General features: G+C 36.1%; 1 protein-coding gene across 10 annotated transcripts in view; it reads left to right on the forward strand.

Moving 5' to 3' along the window:
- RCOR3 (REST corepressor 3) overlaps positions 1–21,738 on the forward strand; it is a 42,926-nt gene that overhangs the window by 3,748 nt on the left and 17,440 nt on the right. For 4 of the 10 annotated variants that reach the window (XM_036442620.2, XM_036442623.2, XM_036442621.2 and 1 more), the window contains exons 3-9: positions 5,449–5,526; positions 8,318–8,370; positions 9,975–10,136; positions 12,043–12,167; positions 13,051–13,129; positions 17,711–17,929; positions 20,079–20,156. In XM_036442620.2, coding sequence (XP_036298513.1) covers positions 5,449–5,526; positions 8,318–8,370; positions 9,975–10,136; positions 12,043–12,167; positions 13,051–13,129; positions 17,711–17,929; positions 20,079–20,156 — 794 coding nt within the window. Of the gene's footprint in view, positions 1–5,448; positions 5,527–5,705; positions 6,086–8,317; positions 8,371–9,974; positions 10,137–12,042; positions 12,168–13,050; positions 13,130–17,710; positions 17,930–20,078; positions 20,157–21,738 lie in introns of those variants that run through there. The other 6 variants (XM_045583109.1, XM_036442626.2, XM_045583108.1 and 3 more) reach the window with 6 other exon arrangements.

The following is a 21,738-nucleotide window of genomic DNA, read 5'->3' on the forward strand; positions in this document are numbered from 1 at the left end:
TAAATTATTAAATAATTTTAAGAAAATATGAGAAGAATTGAGATTTAAGTTAGAATTACTGAAGTTAGGAGATTAGGAATATAGGGTACCCCCAAAAAATGTATACATGCACTTTGGATAATTATAAAGGTAGTGTTTATTAAAATATATTTTATTCTCAAAACTGAGCTATCAGCTGTTAAAATTTGTATACATTTTTTGGGGACACGTGTCCTTTAGTTGACATTAATTAATAGGCCATTGCGAAGAATGCCTTTATAAAAATTTACTAACTAGATTTCTGATTATTTCCTTGGGTTCCTTTTCTTTTGATTCTTTACTAGGTCTTTGCCTACTGACTATGCTTATATCACAAGGAACAGTTTTGTGTAGAGATTAAGAGTTTCACCTCTTACCATATGCCTTTTAGCTAATATGGCATAGTGACCTGATGTTCCAGGCCTTAGTTTTCTTATTTGTAAAAGGGAAATGATGTTAACTATAACACAAGATGAAGTAAAAATTAATGTATATAAAGAAATGTTCTTCAAAATAATTTACCAGAGTACATACACATAAGAGAATTTTGAAAAAAGAGTCACTTAATTTCAAGTTGGAATCCATCATTTGTCACTTATTTTAAACTAGAGGGCCAGTGCACAAAATTTGGGCACAGGTAGAGTCCCTAGTGGCTGCTGGCAGCCGGGGTCTCCCTTCGTTTTGTACTGTCTCCTGGTGGTCAGGGCAGGTCATTGTGAACGATCAAACTCCCAGTCAAATGCCCGAGGGGACAACTTCCATATTAAGCTTTTATATATATAGATATATAGATAGTTGAGAAATGTAATCTTCAGTTTATTGAAAATACTAACAGTTTGATATAAAGCTTTTATATTCTTATTTTAAATATATCCAATTAACTATAAATACTAGAGTAATGCGATGGTATCTATTCTATGGAATATATGAACAGGCTCCTGACAATCTGAAAGTTTATATTGTTCCTTTTTTTTTTTTTTTTAATATTTTATTGATTTTGTACAGAGAGGAAGGGAGAGAGATAGAGAGCCAGAAACACCGACGAGAGAGAGTCATCAATCAGCTGCCTCTTGCACACCCCCCACTGGGGACATGCCCGCAACTAAGGTACATGCCCTTGACCGGAATCGAACCCGGGTCCCCTCAGTCCCCAAGCCGACGCTCCATCCAAACCGGTTTTGGCTATATTGTTCCTTTTTGTCTTTGATATTGTTTCTATGCATTTTCCCCCACAGATTTTTATAATGTATTTTTGTGCTTGAAAATGCTTTATTGATCACCTAATTTCTCTACCACCATAATACACCATAATATGTATTCTTGTGAGCAAAGGTTTTAAGTGTTAAAACTCTTTTGGCTTGAATTATTATAATTAATACATAATTGATTAAAATTATAGTAGTCATGTTCCTTGAGTAAAGGAGGGCTTTGCCAATAGCCTTTGGCACTACAGAAATTTTAAATTTTTAGGCAGTGCATTCTTTTTTTTAATCCTCATCCAAGGACATGTCTTTGTTGACTTTAGAGAGAGGAGGGTGGGGAAGGAGGAAGAGGGAGAGAAACACCAATGTGAGAGAGAAATATCAGTCATTTGCCACCTGTATTCACCCTGACCTGGGATTGAACCCACAACCTAAGTATGTGCCCAGATTGGGAATCAAACCTGCAACCTTTTGGCATACAGGACAATGCTCCAACCAACTGAGCCACCCTGGCAGTGTACTCTTAGGAGACTTGGGATGGATGAGATGCCTTTTTATTTTAGTGAGAGAAGGGCTGTTATCAAGAAAGAGGCCAGTGGTAGGATGAGCAAATAGCTTAGACTGCAAGTGAGTTCAAGCAGATTGTCTTGGGAAAGAACATTAGGGAAGTTGAATGTCTAAATTTGATTTCCATAAAACTTACTCATGCTTTTGTATCCCTTGGAAAGCCTTGGTTTAAACCCCAGAGTAAAGTTGGTGAATTAAGTATATAATTCAGAGCCTCACATATAAATGGTAGAACTTTAAAAAATGTTTGGAGTATCTTAATATTTTAATATTAAATCCTTTATATAGATCCTTTATAAAATACCATTTGTTCAATGGTATATTATATTAAAGATCATAAAGGAAATTTTAAAAGAAATATATTTTTATTTTTGTACTTAGCTTGAAATTTGCTGTTGGTGTGGAAATCCTAGCTTATCAAAGTTATGCAGTCATCCCTTGGTATCCAGTGAGGATTTGTTGTAGGATCCCTGAGAATACTTATATTCTTGAATGTTCAAGTCTCCATATAAAATAGCATAGTATTTGTCTATAACCTACTCACATCCTCCCGTATACTTCAAAGCATCTCTAACTTACTCACACCTAATACAATATAAATGCCATGTAAATGGTTATTGTACTACTAGAGGCCTGGTGCAGATTCATGCACGGCGGGTCGAGGGGGTACCTCAGCCTGGCCTGCACCCCTTGCAATCTGGGCCCCCTCAGGGGACGTCTGACTGCTGGTTCAGGCCTGATCCTGTAGCAGTGCTCAAAGTGGTATGCGGCTAGGGATGGGCCCAAGCTGGTCCGGGCACCACCAGACTCGGCACTCAGCGTGCTCTTGCCACTCTCACCACTCCTTTAGCACTGCTGTAGAGGCAGGAGAGGCTTCTGCCACCACCATTGCACTTGCCAGCCGTGAACCTGGCTTCTGGCTGAACAGCACACTCTCACTGTGAGAGCACACTGACCACCAGGGGGCAGCTCCTGCATTGAGCATCTGCCCCCTGGTGGTCTGTGAGCATCATAGCGACCAGTCTTTCTGGTGGTTCCACTTAGGCTTTTATATATATATAGATGTAGAGTAGAGACCCAGTACACAAAACTCGTGCACTGGAAGGGGGTCCCTCAGCTGGCCTGTGCCCTCTCATGGTCCGGGAGCCCCACGAATGAAAACCCCAAATAGGTAGGCCCTGCCTACCCGACCAGGGCTCCACAATGGATTGCCCCCACAGAGGGAGGACCCACCTATCTGCTGCAGCGCCGCCACCACCACCGGTAGCCTGGCCTCCCTCTTTGGAGCAATCAATCACGGGGCTCTGCCATCGATCACCCCAAGGAGGTAGGCCCTGCCCACCAGCCTCACCCTGCTGGTCAGTGGCTGGGCCTCCTTTGGGGTGATTATGGAGTCCCCCGTCCCCCCAGTTGATTGATTGGCCAGTGTCCTGGGCCTCCCTTTGCAGGGCAATGATGGAGCTATGGGTGGCTGGGTCCCCGACCATCACACTTGCCTCACACCCGCCTTGGCTGGTCTGGCACCAGTGGGTATCATAGTGTGATCATCCGGAAGGTCGTCTGGAAGGACATCCAGAAGGTTGTCCAGTTGTCTGGTCTAATTAGCATATTACACTTTTATTATTATAGATATTGTTTAGGGAGTAATGATAAAGAACTATGTGTTCAGTATAGACACAACCATCATTAGTAGGCCTAAATAGTACGTGTCCCCAACAGCATACCATTTTTTCCCCAAATATTTTGATCCTATGGTTGGTTGAATCTGTGAATAATGTGGTACCCATGGATACAGAGGGCCAACTGTACTTTTGTTTGATAGTTGGTTTTCACCAATTGGTTTTTACCAACTGTAGTTAAGAAGATCTAAAAAATACATTTTACCAACTGTAGTTAAGATCTAAAAAAAATAATTTACCAACTGTAGTTAAGATCTAAAAAATTTTCAAAAGGATTAAGCTTTTAAGGGTTTCATTTAACCTTTTAAAAAAAACTTGACAGTAATTTTATTTTCAGAACTGTAATCCTTTAGTTTTATAAAATTGTAACTTGCTACTGAGGTGTTAGTTGGTTGGTTGGTTGGTTGGTTTTTTAATCACTTCAAAAGTTAGGATGTTTCTAAGGCTTGGTTATTTTGTTTGAGTCAAATTTAATTCTCAGTACTATTCATGAATATCAGACAAGTTTTGACACATAATTTTCAATATTGTTATAGATAAAAGGGAAGGGAAGTGTTAAAATATCTTCATTAAATATCTCTTAAATTTAAACTTAAAAAAAATTTTCCCCGTGGAGAATAACAGTTAAGTTTTCCCCAAAATTCTTAGCATTGTAAGATCTGACAGCAACTGGCACCCAAGCAGGGGGCACTAACCTTCCCTCCCTTTCCCTCCTCTTTCTTCCCTTCCCCTCCCCTCCCTTTCCCTCTCCTTCCCTCCCCTGCAAGAAAATATATTTAAATATTAAGCATAATACACTATTGAGACTTGCCCTCAAGGGCATGTACCTTGGTTGCAGGTTCCCTGGCCCTGGTTGGGGTGCATGCTGGAGGCAACCAATCAATCTCTCTGTCTCTCCCTCTCCCTTTCACTCTCCCTAAAAAATCAATGGGAAAATATCCTCAGCTGAGGATTAACAACAAAAAAGACTTGAGACTTAATGCAAACCTTTGTTGCAATCTAAGCTTAACTAAGTAGGATTTAAATTATCTTATAATCTTTTGTGAAAGAATCGGTGCCATTTTAAAGGATTGAAGTTTAGGATACCCATTTGAAATAGCAAGAGTTTAAGTAAAGGCTTCTGACCTATTTAGATAGGATGTCTGTATTATTTCCATTGAATGACTTGGCTCTTTGCTTTTGTGCTTTTATTTTATGTGGTTAAAATTCAATATATATTTTATTTTTTAGCAAGAGAAGATAACAAAATTTAATACATAGTATGGAAATCTTGCATGCATGAGATCAGAGACCCACATGCAGAAGACCCACATGTATACAAGGTTAAGTCAGTAATCCTATCTAATAAAAGAGTAATGTGCAAATTGGCCATCACATCAACACAAGATGGCTGCCAACAAGATGGCCAGCAGGAGAGGGCAGTTGGGAGGGACCAGGCCTGCAGGAGAGGGCAATTGGGCGGGGGGGTACCAGAGCTATAGGGGAGAGCAGTTAGGGGCAATTAGGAAAGCAGACAGGTGAGCAGTTGGGAGCCAGCAGTCCTGGATTGTGAGAGGGATGTCCGACTACCCATTTAGGCCCAATCCTACTGGACCTAAACGGGCAGTCGAACATCCCTCGAGGGGTCCCAGATTGGAGAAGGTGCAGGCTGGGCTGAGGGACACACCACTGTGCATGAATTTTGTGCACTGGGCCTCTAGTTATCTATAAAGAAGTAGGGATGTGTAATGTACTTAAAATCTTTCTTTTTAATTTAAAGGGAGTAAGCTTCAATTTTTATGAAATTTCCTTCATCTTTATTAATAACATATTTAATGTATTTAATGTAAATCTGTTTTCCTTCTCTTTATTGTTCTGTACTTTGTTTTTTTGCCCTCCTTTGCAGGTACTATAATAAAATAGAAACAAACTAACCTTCATTATACTCATTTTGAATGTAAATAAAAATCCATCATATTCAAAGTAATTACTTTTTCCCCCAGGTGCTACAAAGTACACAGATAAAGACAATGGAGGAATGCTTGTATGGTCTCCATATCACACTATTCCAGATGCCAAATGTAAGTTTTCTGAACTTGAACATTTATGTCAATAGGCATCTATTAACCAATTCAAAATGCAATTTTTATTTGTTTTTGGGTCTCTTAGATTCTCATAAGAAAAAACAGTTTGTCTGTTTTGTTTTGTTTTGTTTTGTTTTGTTTGATGGAGGTTGTTAGAATGTTTTTCCTTTTGAAAGGCAGTGGGTTGATCATTCCAAGTGTGTCAGGTCCAGGAAGACAGAGGAAACCTAGGATCTGATGGCATTTTGCTGCTTAATCCTCAAGCAGGGGAGGGAGTTACTATGTAGACATCTGCCCAGGTTTTTCCTCAGTGTATGGAGATGTAAAGAAATGCCTTCCAACTTCAAAGAGCCCACTATCAGTACCATGTTAAAGAGGAAAGGGGCAAGAACTGACTCCAGCAGCCATCAATCAGGTCATCTCCGTGCTCTCCATTTCTGACGGAGGTCTTCGGATCATTGGCCATGCACTTCTTGAATCATGGTGTGGCTTTAGACTTCAATGTGATGTAGCGGACCTGATCCTTTGCGGCACATCAGATATAGGAATCGTGCAGGTAACAAAACTCAGATCCCCATCCTTCCATTTAGTTACATTGAACTTACTAAAGCAAAAGAACCACTGAGCAGCTACTTTAGCGGCTCTGAAATAAGCTGGTCTTTTAAAAACATTTACTAAATCTTATAGCTATCCCATGATGGTCTATTTAGAAAAGTAATGATTATGTAATGGTAAGTCTGATTATACTTATTGATGCAATAAGAGAACTAAAAGTTGAAAACTGAATAATATTCTGTATACCAGATCATTCTTTCTATTTAAGCACTTTAGAATACCAGCAAAAGGTCTAACTGGTAATCTAGGAACTGAATGCTCTTTAGGCATTCTCAAACAAAAACATGAAATTACATTTGGCCTGGAACTGTATGCTGAGAAACCTGAAAGTGACTGTTGGGTTTCTTTGGTTCACTCCTCATAGGCAAAGGTTTTCATTTGTAAATTGAGTATCAGGGTGTCATTGGTTTTTGCTTTTTTAGCACTGTTTTTATACAGAGGTGCTTTCTGAGCAAAATATAAACAAAATTCATAAAACCAACATTTCCTGATAGAATGGTGTTCATGTAGAATATCCAACTGAAGGTCTAGGGCTATGCACTGGAATCACTTGGGGGAACTTTAAAAAAAAAAAAAAAAACCCCACTACCGATGTCTGGTCTCTTATCTCAAACCAATTCAGTCAGAATTTTCAGAGGAGGAGCCTGGACTTACTTTTTATTTATTTATTATTATTTTTAATCTTCACCTGAGGATATGTTTTTATTGATTTTTAGAGAGAGGGGGAGAGGTAGAGAGAGAGAAACATTGGTTGAGAGAGAAACATCAATCAGCTGTCACCCATATGTAACCTAAGTGGGGATCAAACCAGCAACCTGAGTATATGCCCTGACCAGGAATCAAACCTATGACCCTTTGATTTCTGGGACCGACACTAACCACTTAGCACACCAGCCAGGGCCAGACTTATTTTTTTAAAAGCTCCTCCACTGATTCTAATGTAGAGCCTGCCTTAAGAACCATAAGTTGATTGTATTTTTTAACCTTCTATTTATAGGACTATATGACATTTTGTTAAATTTAATCAGCATATATTTAGACCTGTCATGTGTTTAAGTATTATGAGTTCTTATAACAACATATTTATAAATTAGTCTGTATTGTACCAACCAATAATGATAACACATTCTTATAAAGTAATTAAAATGTGCTATTCTAAACACTGTACACATATTAGCTCATTTAATCCTAGGCGGAAGGTATAATATTATTTTAATCACTATTTAAAGTGAGGAGACTAAGGTACTACAAGGTCAAGTTTAATTGCCTAAAGTTAAAAAACTAGTAACAAGGCTGAGAATCAAGTTCAGGTAGACTAGCAGTTCTAGAATCAGAATTCTTAACCACTGCTTCTCAAAAATGTGCTTAAAGACTATATGCATATATATATATATATATATGTGTGTGTGTGCGTGTGTGTATGTACACACACACACATTATAATACTATAATATTAATATATATGGATCAAGAAGGACTATAGAGACTTCACATAAAACTGAGTCTTACTGAATGTGAAGTGGCAGACTTCAATGAGGCCTTGAAATAGCCAGTGTATCATTATTGAAGCTATTCTTATCTAAATTCTAATTGCTTGATTACATATGGAGGATGAATGAAACTGCAATATTCAAACACCTTTTGTATAGCTAGCAGAAAATGCTGGAGAACATTTTAGGGATACTAAAGTATATTTAAATATGTTGTTAACTATGTATAGCTGACAAAATAGGAAGGTAAAGGCTTTGGGCCTATTCTAAATAGGAAATGGAGTCTTAAATAGCTAAGTGACTTCAAATAAAGACTGGCAGAAAAATAGAAAAAATTATCTAATATATTATACTATAATTAGGTTCTGTTGGCTACTCACAGGTTGATTTTTTTTGCATAAAATAATTACAGTAACTGATGTAATAAGTATGTACTGTATGGTCATATAAGTCATACTAAGTAAAATTTTAAACCAAGTGTACTTATGATCTTACTCATAGAACTAAAAGACTTTTTTGTAATATTTCATGAAAAATAACTTTAGCTTTTTTTTTTATCCCTGTAATATAAATTTTTAAATTCTCTTTGTTTTTTAAAAAAGACAAAAAATACACACACACAAAACGTAGACCTGAGCAAATGAAGTAAATATAATTAATTATATACCATTTTTTCATTACAGTGGATGAATATATTGCAATTGCAAAGGAGAAACATGGCTACAATGTGGAACAGGTATGTAAAGAAAATTTTAATATTAAGGCTTGCTTCAACATTTATGAAATTCAAAGAATATCTCATCATTTCTGTCCTAAAAGTTCAGCAGTTCAACCAACTTTAGAATACCAAAAGTCCTAGCAAATGTGACCTCTCAACATTAAGGATTTTGTTTTTATAAACATTATTTGTCTCAAAGGCTTGAACATTTTTCTCTATATACCTCTGTTTGTTGCTCTATTTGAGTTATAAAATTCTCTGAAAGCCTTCATGACTACTCTGATAAATGCTTACTAAAAAGGGAAAATTTTTTTGAGTATAGGTAATTCTCTTTCACTTTTTAATCTAAAAGAACTTAAAATTAAACTTTTAGAAATATTTAAGATTTTTCAGTTATGAATGAAATAATACATAAGGGCTTTTTTTTAATTTAGATAACTTAAAGGAAATATATCTAGCTTATGATTTATTTATTCCTAGTAATGAGGGGATGAAGAGCATGGGAAAATAAAAATGAAATAGAGATTCTTAAATCTCATTTCAACTAAGTATGAGATAAACCTTTATTAGAATTATTAGTAAAATAAGTGAATTACCTCTAACCTGGATTATTAAGAGCTAACTTTATGGTCAGTTACATGGTTACATAATAAAAAATCATTTTTGTGAAATTGAAACATTATCTAAATACAATAATCTTTTTTATGGATTTTGAAGCCTTTGATTATGTATTTTTTTAAGCCTTGACTTTCTGTTTAATATTTAAGACAGTTAATCCTTTAAAATGTGATTGCATATAGGTTCATTTTCATGTTCATTTTAAAGGAATATTACCAAAGTACAAAAATTATTTGTAAAGCTCAATATTGAAAAAGTTGCTAAGTCTCCTTAGAAATAAAATGTTATCCCTTAAATGATATTCAGTACCTTATTGAAAGATAAAGGCTTACTATTTACCAACACTAGAAGAGAAAATTGTGGAACTGTTGAAAATCGTTCATTTCAGGCTTTGCTATGATTTGCTAATAAAGTCATTGAAGTTATTAACATGCCCATACTAATTCTTTGTGTACATTATGATAATAAAGAACTTTTAAATGTATATATGATAAAAGATTGTTATAGTTGAGGTTCTCTTCTTAGAATTGTTTAGCCCATGATATATTTTTAAAAAGTTAAAACAAGTATTTCTCAAAGTATCAACTGAGCACTTCCAGTTTTACGTTAGAATCCATAGTTTTCATTCCATTACTGGTTTTTTGGATTTTTTTCAGCATAATTTTCTCTTCACATTGACAGATGAATAAATGTGGGTAAAAGTCTTGATATGAGCCTTCAAGCCTGCTTTAGTAATCATAGTCACTCTCCTCAGCTAATGGTGTTTCCTAGATTCTGCAGCAGACATGGTATGCCAGAACATTCACTGTTCTGAGGCATTGATTTAAAAGGAATAATAAGTTAAGTCTGCTACTTGAGCAGCCCTGTTTAAAATCCCAAACTGTGAGTGTATCTTTAGTTGAAGTCATAGGCTTAAGATTTTAACATAATTTGTATTTAATTTTCTTAAGTGTGATGGAACGTAAGCCCATTAAAAACCAAAGGGGATTGATTTCTCTTCAAAGGCACTTGGCATGTTGTTCTGGCATAAACATAACATTGAGAAGTCCCTTGCTGATCTCCCTAATTTTACTCCCTTTCCGGATGAGTGGACAGTGGAAGATAAAGTCCTATTTGAACAAGCCTTTAGTTTTCATGGGAAGAGTTTTCACAGGATCCAACAAATGGTATGGTAATTTTGGTCTTACTGTGATTCATACCTGCATGCTATTTTATGCTGATATTAAACTTCCTAATTATTAAATAGAAAACAAGTTTTCCAATCATGTTAATTTTTATCAATATTTTGAAATAGGTATATTTGCAGAGAGTCCTATTGTCTACAACCATTTTAAGACATGACAGTTATTTGCTATTTCATTGTAATAAATTAATTTTTATTATGACCTAAATATATGTGTAATGGTATTGTTTAAAAAGTTTCATTCCAGGAAAAAAAATCATTTTATTTTTAAAAGTTTCATTTTTTAGCATAAATATTTTATTTTCTAATTTTCTTTTATATGTGAACATCGATTTTTAAATATTCTGTAATTCATTGTTGTCCAAGTGCTGTTGCTCTTTTTTTTCCAAAAAAATCACTTTTTACTTCTAGCTCTTAAGTTTTTAGTATTGTGTCAAAATAATATAAACCTGAGAAGTGCTGCATTAAACATTTTTAACCTTAATGGATAAAAACTAGATAATGGCCAAAACTGATTTGGCTCAGTGGATAGAGCGTCAGCCTGTGGACTGAAAGGTCCCGGGTTCGATTCCGGTCAAGGGCATGTACTTTGGTTGCGGGCACATCCCCAGTAGGGGGTGTGCAAGAGGCAGCTGATCGATGATTCTCTCTCATTGATGTTTCTAACTAACTCTCTATCCCTCTCTCTTCCTCTCTGTAAAAAATCAATAAAATATATTTATAAACAACAACAACAAAAAAACTACTTAAAAAAAACTAGATAATGTTTGTAAATATATCTAAGTGTCTTCCATAATCGAGAAGAACATTGTTGATTGGGAATGTGCATTCTTGTTTGCCTGGGTGACAAATCAGTGCATGATCATTTGTCAGGTTTTGCTCCAATACTTTATTTGGTAGCTAAAATCTATCTGCATTATTTTTCATTTTAAAACCTGGATTTAAAACAAAGTGATTCAAAAAAATAATTGTTAGGAATTGAATAGCTTTTCTGGGACATGTGCTTACTGAAAGAAGCATATTATAAAATTGTTCTACAGATCCACTAAAAAAAAAAAAGACTTTTTTTCTTCATATTAAGCTAGGGGTGTCGAACTCAATCAGAGAAGGGGCCAAAATCTAAAATCCAGCCTAAATCGCGGGCCGAATGGTTTACTGAACAGTCATAAACTGTCATTGTGATGGAAACGCAGCGGAGTGCAGTGATGACAGCGCGGTGCGGGCCACATTGCAAGGCCTGGCGGGACGGATTTGGCCCGCGGGCCTTGTGTTTGACACATGTGTATTAAGCCATCAAAGGTTATATATTGTATGGTTTCATTTATATGAAATGTTCAGAATAGGCAAATCCATAAAGACTAGGTTAAGGAGAGAATAAGGATGACTGCTAACAGGTATAGGATTTCTTTTCAAAGTTATGAAAATGTCATAATTTAGTGATGGTTACACATACTAGCAAATATACTTAAAAACCACTGACTTGTCTACTTTAGATTGGAGATTTTTATGATATGTGAATTACATATCAATAAAAAATTCTAATTTACAGAGGGAAAAAAGAATTGAGTAATTACTTAAGGAAAACAAATATTAAATACTATCACATTGACTGTGTTGAGGACTTCTGGAGCCATTCTCACTGTGTTTGTGTCTTTCTCCTTTCCCTTAGAACAATAGGCATGTTTATTCAACACTGTCAGTGTCAGAGGTGTGGGTGGAGTACTATGACTACAACACAGTTTTTATCTTTATAATTTATAAAGATAGTCTGAAAATGTTTTATCTATGCTTTTGTTTGCTAAGTATCAAAGAATAATATCAGAAATATTCTGTTCATTGGAGTTTATGAATTAAACTTGGTGATATTAATATGATTTTTTTTTTTTAAGCTTCCAGATAAGACCATTGCTAGTCTGGTAAAATATTACTATTCCTGGAAAAAAACTCGATCTAGGACAAGCTTGATGGATCGCCAGGCTCGGAAACTAGCTAATAGACATAATCAGGGTGACAGGTAGGTTGCATGCCCTTATATAGTTAATTACATTGATAGGAACACTGTATTGAATTGTTTACATTTCCTAAGGCAGAAAAATTATCACAACATATTGTAAGTACTTCTCACTCTTACATTCATGTTTCTGCTCTGATAGGAAGGGCTGAGTGATCAAAAATCTTAGTACCGTGTTTCTCCGAAAATAAGACCTAGCGTATGGAAAGATAAAATAGCCCCTGAAAATAAGACCTAGCACAACTTTGGGAGAAAAATTAATATAAGACACTGTCTTATTTTCGGGGAAACAGGGTAGTAAGAACTCTCTTCAACTCTGAACTGTTATTCATAGCCAGTGAACATTGCAACTGAGTTATATTTGAGCTGTGTTGACTGTAATCACAAGTGCTTCTTTTAGTAGTAATATATTTAATACATATATTTAGGATCTAGTAAATACATTCTCTAGAAGATGCTCTTTCCACAGTTACTTGAGTGACTCTGAAGTCCATGTTACTGTAGCTGTTTCTTTATGGCAGTATAAAATAATTTTGCTTACTGGGTTTTGTCTGTCTTCCTTAACCAACTGGAGAACTGAAATAATAAGTATTACATCAAGTTAATATGTGTTCTCTTTCCCAATAATATTTCTTTCTAAATATCTTCCTTATTTATTTAGGAAAGATATTTAGCTGGATATGTTAGCTAAATGATTCTATATGCCTTAAATATTTCTAAACACTACAGAAATCTAAATTTTAAAGGCTTGTCTCCTCAGGGACAACCTTTATTGTATTGGGGAATATTTAGTAAAATTATTAGCAAGTATATTACCATTTGATAAGAGCACTGGGATAGAATAAAAAGAAAGAAATTAAGTTTACTAATCTCTGTCTCTTCCCAGTGATGATGATGTGGAAGAAACACATCCAATGGATGGAAATGATAGTGATTATGATCCCAAAAAAGAAGCCAAGAAAGAGGTAATGGTGATCATCAGAGTGCTTGTAAAATTATTCTACAGATCCACTAAAAAAAAAAAAAAAAAAAAAAAAAAAAGACTTTTCTTTATATTAAGAAAAATGTTTTTACATAATGATTTAGGAGGTCATAAATTCTAATACTAATTAGAGTTTTTTTGGAAAGCTTTAATGTTTGCAACTTCAATTAGCCAATGATTTAAGTAATTTTTGATTATCATGTCCATTCAGAAGTATCAAAAACCCTGTCATGATCCCTACTCTAATCCATAGAAAGGAAATAAAATACCCTCATGTATTTTGTGTACAATTAAGCTTTTTGGTTGTTAGCACTTTTTATTTTTTTTATTTTTATTTTATTGATTTTAGGAATCAATGGTTGATTCCTCTCTGTGCCCTGACCAGAGATCCAGCCTGCAACCTTAGCCTATCAGAATGATACTCTAGTCAACTGAGCTACCCAGCCAGGGCCTACCCAGTTTTTCTTTCTTTGTTTTATATTATACCAACTTAGAAATGAGTAGCAGGTATACTGACAGCAGAGAAATTTGAAAGCTGCCTCAGTGGAAAAGATGGAAGAATCTCTAACTAGCAAAGCACACATATTCCTCAATGTGATGATAATAATGATGGCTTAAAATCATTAAGAACAGGCTTAATTTTTATACATGCACATTTATTAAGGCAACAAATTGTATAATTGTAAAAAAAAAAAAAAAAAAAGTCCTTATGTTGATGGGTCAAGGCTTATGAGGTATTAGCAGCTATGAAATAGTGAAAGTAACATTGTGTGTCCATCTATGCGAAGTAATGCATACAAATTTTGTCTTTGTTTGCCTGTGAATTCATTCTATTTACACTAATAAAAGAGAACGATGCAAATCGACCATACCTTCATGATGCCCACCAGCCAATCGGGAGTGTGTATGCAAATTAACCCAACAAATATGGCAGGTTAATTTGCATACACAGGCCCTGAGCAGCCAGGGACAGGACGCTTGTGTTGTCGCGACAACACAGGCATTCTGCACTGCCCTGGGCCTCTGGGCAGCATGGGAAGGCAGAAAGGCAGCTCTGGGCCAGAGCGAAGGTGGGGCCAGCAGCCAGGGGAAGGAAGGCCCATTCTTGCATGAATCTTTGTGCATTGGGCCACCAGTTATTAAATAATGTGAGAGGAGAATAAGTTAAAAAGTAAGAATACTGCAGGGTTGTATGGGTCTAGTAATGATTAATGTCATTTTTAAACATTCGTTTAAGATCTTGCTTGGCGTTGACTTGTATTGACATAACCTTCAAACACGTGGTATCTACAGAACGTGTGAAGTGCAATTAACAAGTTTTGCTTGAAAAAGTTTGTGTTTGGTTTGGTTTTTGTTGCAAAACTAGGGCTAAGAAGATGGCAGATGAAGAGCATATTTGGCACTGCATGCTTTACGAGTTCCAATTAGGAAGAAAGCAAGTGAGGCTGCAAAAAACATCTGTAGTGCTCTTAGTCAAGATGCAGTTAGCGCCAGAAAATGCCAGCGTTGGTTTGAGAAATTTCGCGAGGGAAATTTTTCGTTAGATGACAAGAGTGGTCAAGGCCGTGTATCCAATTTTGATCAAGAAGCTCTTCAAGCTCTTTTGGTACAAAATCCTCAAATTACCCAACAAGAGCTTGCGACAACTTGAAATTGTTCACAAAAAACAATTTCCAATCAATTGCGTGCACTTGGCAAAGTCCAAAAGTTTGGAAAATGGGTTCCTCATGAGTTGACCGACAACAACCGTAATCAAAGAGTCACAATTTGCAGTTCGCTCCTCTCTCTTCAAAACCGTTTGCCGTTTTTAGAACAAATTGTTACCGGAGATGAAAAATGGGTGCTCTATGTTAATTTGAAAAGGCGGCCTCAATGGTTGGACAAAAATGAGGCTCCGCAGCCCACGCCAAAACCTGACTTGCATGCGAAAAAAGTGATGTTGTGTGTTTGGTGGAATTTTAAAGGAATTCTTCATTATGAACTTTTACCATCTACCCAAACCATTACAAGTGCAGTGTATAGTGCCCAATTGGAAAGGTTAGCCCAAGCTTTAAGAGAAAAAGAACCCGCGCTGATTAATCGGAAGGGTGTAATTCTTCACCACGATAACGCACGACCGCATACTGCAAGAATCACTGCTGAAGAACTGCGCCACTTGGAATGGGAAGTTCTCCCTCAACCTGCATATTCTCCTGATATTGCCCCTTCCGATTACCATTTGTTTGGTTCTTTGCAAAACTTTCTTCTTGGAAAAAAATTTAATAATGAAGAATGCCTCGAAAATGCATTGACCAAATTTTTTGCATCAAAATCACAAGAATTTTACAACAGAGGGATTAAAATGCTTCCTGAGCGTTGGGCACAAGTAGTAGAAAACAACGGCAACTATATTGTTGATTAAATTTTGTTGTATTGTTTAAATAAATTCGATTTAAAAAAGTATTAGAAAACGACGTTAATTATTACTAGACCTAATAGTCCAGGACTGACAGTGCGTGTCAGCAGCTTCATTCACTTCTCTGCTCTTTCACAGATGGTAAGGACATCCAGTAGGGAATGATACTATATTATTGTCTTTAACACAGATCTGACTTTTAAAATCATACAGTATAAAGAATAATAATAAAATAAACATCAGTGTGTCCATCGCTGAACTTAAACAGAAGTCCTGTGCGTGTTTCCTTAATTTCACTCTCCCCTCCCTTCTCTCCAGAGGGAACCCCTATCCTGAAAGAGAACCCTATCCTGAAATTTGTCAGTTATTCACTTCCCTTATTTTAATGGTTTTATCACATATGTATGTATCTCTGAGCAACTCCCATTTAGTTTTGTCCATTTCATAGTTAATTTAAATGGAATCATGTTGTATGTATTCCAGCTAATTACTAGCAGCGTTTTGTTATTGTTGTTGCCCAATATGTTTTTGCAGTTATTTTTATTGTTGAATTATAGTGTTTACTAGAGGTTTGGTGCATAGATTCATGCACCATTGGGGTTCCTCGGCCTGGCCTGCACTCCCCTTGGGGCATGTCAGACTGCCAGTTTCGACCCAATGCTCACAGGCCAGAGGGCTCCTGTGCACTGGATCTCTAGTGTTATTCTGTTTTAGGATACAGTAGTTTTCCCCCTTATGTACCGAGGATATGTTCTTTTTTTTTTTCTTTTTCTTTTTTTTAAATATATTTTGATTTTTTACAGAGAGGAAGGGAGAGAGATAGAGAGCTAGAAACGTCGATGAGAGAGAAACATTGACCAGCTGCCTCTTGCACACCCCCTACTGGTGATGTGCCCGCAACTCGGGTACATGCCCTTGACCGGAATCGAACCTGGGACCTTTCAGTCCGCAGACCGTCGCTCTACCACTGAGCTAAACCGGTTTCGGCCCGAGGATATGTTCTAACACCCCAGGAGATCCCTAAAATCATGGCTATTACTATACCTTATATATGATATATTTTCGCCTATGAATGCATGCCTTTTTCCTTAGTTTATTTAACTGTTGGCAACAGCTCTTCCTCAGCAGTAATTCTTATATTTTTCAATCCAAACCTCTTCCTGAATCTGTGTAACTATCCCTTACTTTCAGTAAATGGCTTAGTGTCACTCCTTTTAGGGATCCCCTGCTGAAGTATTGATAAAGGTTCAGTGCTTTTGGCTCAACACACCATCAATTGGAACATAAGCTTTCTGTTTATCTTCCACCCACAAATTTAATGCCTTTTCTCTCTTAACTGAGTAGTTACCACCCATGGTGGCCATAACTTTTGCAGTATGAGGTATTTTAGCAAAACTAGCACAAATTTCTTCTTTTTTCACAATTTCATGATAGAAGATTGTTCTGTTTTTTAAAAAAATATTTTGTATTGATTTCAGAGAGGTAGGGAGAGAGAGATAGAAAAAAAGTTAACTTTTTTATGAGCTGTCTAATCTGCCACTTATCATAATTCCTAATTTATCCCTTTTCTTACTTTCATTTTTTATACATATATATTTTTATTGATTTCAGAGAGCAAGGAAGAAATAGAAACATCAGTGATGAGAGAGTACCACTATCGGCTGCCTCCTGCATGCCCCACCCTGAGGGTTGAGCCCACAACAGAGTCATGTGCCCTGACCAAGGATCAAACCGTGACCTTCTGGTTCATAGGTTGACATCAACCACTGAGCCACACCAGCTAGGCCACTTACTTTCTTATAAAAACTTTGTACTTAATGTTAATAGCACTGTTTTTGTTTTGCCCTTTACTGCTTAGCAAAAATAAATCCCCTTTTGAACAAACAGGAATAGTTTAGAATTCAACTATTTTTCTTTTGTTCCAAGTCCTCTGGGTGTAGAAATCAAACATTTATGTAGAAATCAAGACTACATTATGTTGCATACTTTTCCCCCCCAACTGGTAAGCTCTGTGTATGCGTGTATGTGTTTGGACTCATACATAATCTAATTGGTTAGAAGTGTTTTTCTAGATGTATTTACTGCATTAGATACTTCTACTAGTAACAGACAATTTTCACCTTAGGTTCAAAATGAAATGACCTGTTATTTCTATTTTTGTTCTTCTAGGGTAATACTGAACAACCTGTTCAAACTAGCAAGATTGGACTTGGAAGGAGAGAGTATCAGAGCTTACAACACCGCCATCATTCTCAGCGTTCTAAGTGCCGTCCCCCTAAGGGCATGTATTTAACCCAGGAAGATGTGGTAGCTGTTTCCTGTAGTCCCAATGCAGCCAACACTATCCTCAGGCAGCTGGACATGGAGTTGATTTCTTTAAAACGCCAGGTATTTTATAAAAGTCATAGTTGTAATGATTCTGTCCATTTTGCTTATCCACTTTACCTCAGTAAACTCAAAATTTTTCATATTTTTCTCGTGACCCATTTACATAAGCTTTGTTCTTTAAAATTTACCTTGTTTCCAAATTGTAAGATACCTCTGTCTTGTCTAGGTTTGAATCCCAGAATTGCTATCTGTTAGCTTTTTGATCTTAAGAAATCTTAGAATCTCTATGTTTCAATATTTTATCTAGGAAATTAGGGATTATAATCATACTTTTCCTACAGGTTGTTGGGAATTATTTGAGATGATGCATGTAGATTTTTAGTAGGGTTTGGCACATTTGAAGGAATAGTGGCTGTTCTCATCGTCATCATCATCATCATCATCACCAGTAGTAGTAGTAGTACCCTGTTTCCCCGAAAATAAGACAGTGTCTTATATTAATTTTTGCTCCTAAAGATGCACTAGGTCTTATTTTCAGGGGATGTCTTATTTTTCCATGAAGAAGAATACGGTACACATTTATTGTTAAATGAAAATAAAGGACATTTATTACCTGTATACTGTACGGTTAGTACAGTAGTTGTCAACACAAACCAGACAGACTGAATCCTACAGTATCAAGAATTTACTCATTTATTCAATGACAATCATGTCATGTCATCTTCTGGAACATCATCATAACAATCCAGTTCCTGAATTTCCTGGTGAATTTCTTGTGACTCCATTTCTTTCAGACCAAATCTCTCATGTTTAGCCGGGGGGGGGGGGGGGGGGGGGGGCTTATTTTTGGGGGGATGCCTTATATTTCACTCAGAAGGAAACCTGTAAGTAGGTCTTATTTTCAGAGGATGTCTTATTTTCGGGGAAACACTGTAGTGGTGGTGGTAGTAGTAGTAGTAGTAGTAATAGTAGTAATAGTAGTAATAGTAGTACAAAAGTACCATCATCATCAGGTAGTGGTTAAGAGTCAGCATCTAGAGTCAGAGAACCTAGGTTCTAACCCTGGTTGCACTATCTACTTCCCATGTAACTTAGGGAAGCTGCTCTACTTCTCTTAACTTCCATTTCTTCATCTTAAAATGTGGATAATAATGTGATGGTTGGGAGAAATTAAACAAGGTAATACATCATAAGTGCCTAAAACAGTGTCTAGCACATAGTATAATAAGTACTGAGTGAATGGCTCTTTTTGGTCTCTGGACTTTCTCAGTCATCTTTTCCCTTTTTTGTTTGCTTCTGTTGTTTATCCCTTAAATCTAGTTACTTTTCTAAAACTACTTTCTTGGTCTATACCAGCCAACCTTACATTATATGCCAGTGACTTCTGAATCTACTTCTCAAGCTGTGACTTTCTCCCAAGCTCTGTAGCTGTATTTCCAGCTACCTGCTGTATATTTCATCTAACTCCCAAATGTTCTCTGTTGAAACATCAGAATCATCTTTGATTCATCCCTTGTCAGTGTCACTGCCCCAACACACACAAACCAAGTGGTAACCAAATTATGTGAGTTTTATCTCTGAAATTCCCTTTCAATCATATCCCTCATTTTTAATCCCATATCTGCTGCCCTGTGCCCTTTACCCCTCTTGCATGACAGTAACTGTCTTGTTGATGACTCTTAGTTTTTTATCAAAACATTAATGGTGCCCAGCCATCATGCTTCAGTGGTTGAGCGTCAGCCTATGAACCAAGAGGGCTTGATTTGATTTCTTGTCAGGGCACATGCCCAGGTTTCGGGCTCAATCCCCAGGTGAGGGCGTGTAGGAGACAGCTGATCAATTATTCTCTCTCATCATTGATGTTTCTATCTCTCCCTCTCTTTCCTCTCTGAAATCAATAAAAATAAAATACATTATGGTAATGAAAAATATTGATGGATTTTAATTTCTGTATGTCAGTTATATTTGGTTAGAAGAGATATTGTTGAAAGTCATTCAAATACTATGATTTGTGCTCTATGTCTATTAATCTATTAGATAGATTATGCGTATATATTAGTTGAATGAGTGGAATATTGCACCCTAAGTGTGATAAGTGTCTATCCTCCTTAAATAAAATTTAAGAGGGTTTGGTACATCTCCTTTTCATTTAGTGAGTACTCACCTAAGTACATATTCTGACTTATATTTTGGGTTATTTTTATTGAAGGTTCAGAATGCTAAGCAAGTAAACAGTGCACTTAAACAGAAAATGGAAGGGGGAATTGAAGAATTCAAACCTCCTGAGGTACGTCATTGAAGAATATATGTGACTAACCTTGTTCTTTGAGTTATCCATATTTGGCTACTATTTTGGTCACATGTATTGTTAATACTTTGAAGGTTTAAAGTTTTATACTATGGATAATTTATTATGTCTATTTTGTCATAGCCTTGTGAGCCTTGGCTAATAATTTAAGTTGAATAATTTTTCCTTTCTGCATTTAGCAGTTCCTGTCAAGCAAAGTAATTAGGAAACACAGCTATACAAGTAGGCCCAGTGTGCACTAAACTAGAAGGTCATTGATGAGCAAGCCAGGCCATTTCTGGGTCTGCAGCAGTGTTTGCTCAAAGCCCTTTTCTGCTGGTGTGAGTTGGTAACACAGCAAGAAAAAGATCACCAAATACAGAGCTAATTTTAACAGATTTCAATTTTAATTTAAGGTATTTATCCTTTAGCCAAGATGCCCAGTTAGGAGTTTAGCATGTGAACTTACATTCTTGTACTTAATATTCCTGAGAATATGAAATGTAAAAATAATAAATAGATTGACCATTTTCTCAAATCTTGCTTGTATTTCAACTGAAACTTAATATTTTGCTATTTGTGATAATTATAGGCATTAAATGCCCATAAGGTTCAATCAAGTCTTTTTACAGAGCTTCTATTATAAATTCTTTTTTCTCTCTATGTTTTTTAAAGATTACTATGTTATGCTTCATATCCTGGACTTGCCTTTCTGTTTATGTACTAACCAAATAACTTTATTTGGTGCTAATGGGACATTTTCCCACTCCCCCAACTAAATCACAGGTTGAAATATCTGCAAGTGAGTGTGTGTGAAGGGCTGGGGAGGGGCAAAGCAGAAATGGTTCAGAACCAATGCACCCTCTGCCATCTTAGCCTTTCAGAAAACAGAATCAGGAAGAAAGTTTTATTTGTTTTGAATAATCTCTTTCAAGGTTGGGAAATGGAAAAGAGTGAAATATACATAGACTAATATCATTCCAAACTCAGGTAAACTGACAAACATTCTGGTGAAATTTATTTATTTGAAGATAATGTGATAGCAAAGACACTACTATAATTTTTATATTATTGCAGCAAAAATGCATATAATATAAAAATATAACTTAATAATTAAATGTAAAATTGCAACAGGTATTTAAAACATGATGGGATACCATGAAGAACTTTATGCCAATGTGTTTGAAAATGTAAATAAAACTTAGAAATTCCAAGAAAAATATGTCTTACCAAAATTATCTTGAAAAGGAAGAAAACCTGAATAATTTATAAGCATTAAATAAAAAGAAAGAAAAATTTAACTTTTTTTTCTCAGAAAATACCAGGCCCAATCTTTCCAGGAAAGTGCAGGACCATCACGCTCATTAACATGATATAAAGTAAGATGTACAAGAGAAATAGCACTTACAACTTTCCTGTGTGCTACCTAATTTGATGCTCCCAGAAATCCAAAGAAGGAGATGAAGCAAATTCTATTCTTTTACATGAGGAAACTGGGCCTCAGAGAGGTTAACTGACTTGGTAAAGGTCACATGTCTTATAAATAGTGAACCTCTGGCTATATATCAGATTCTTAGATTCC

The sequence above is a fragment of the Pipistrellus kuhlii genome, unplaced genomic scaffold (assembly GCF_014108245.1).
Source record: "Pipistrellus kuhlii isolate mPipKuh1 unplaced genomic scaffold, mPipKuh1.p scaffold_m20_p_18, whole genome shotgun sequence".
NCBI lineage: Eukaryota > Metazoa > Chordata > Mammalia > Chiroptera > Vespertilionidae > Pipistrellus > Pipistrellus kuhlii.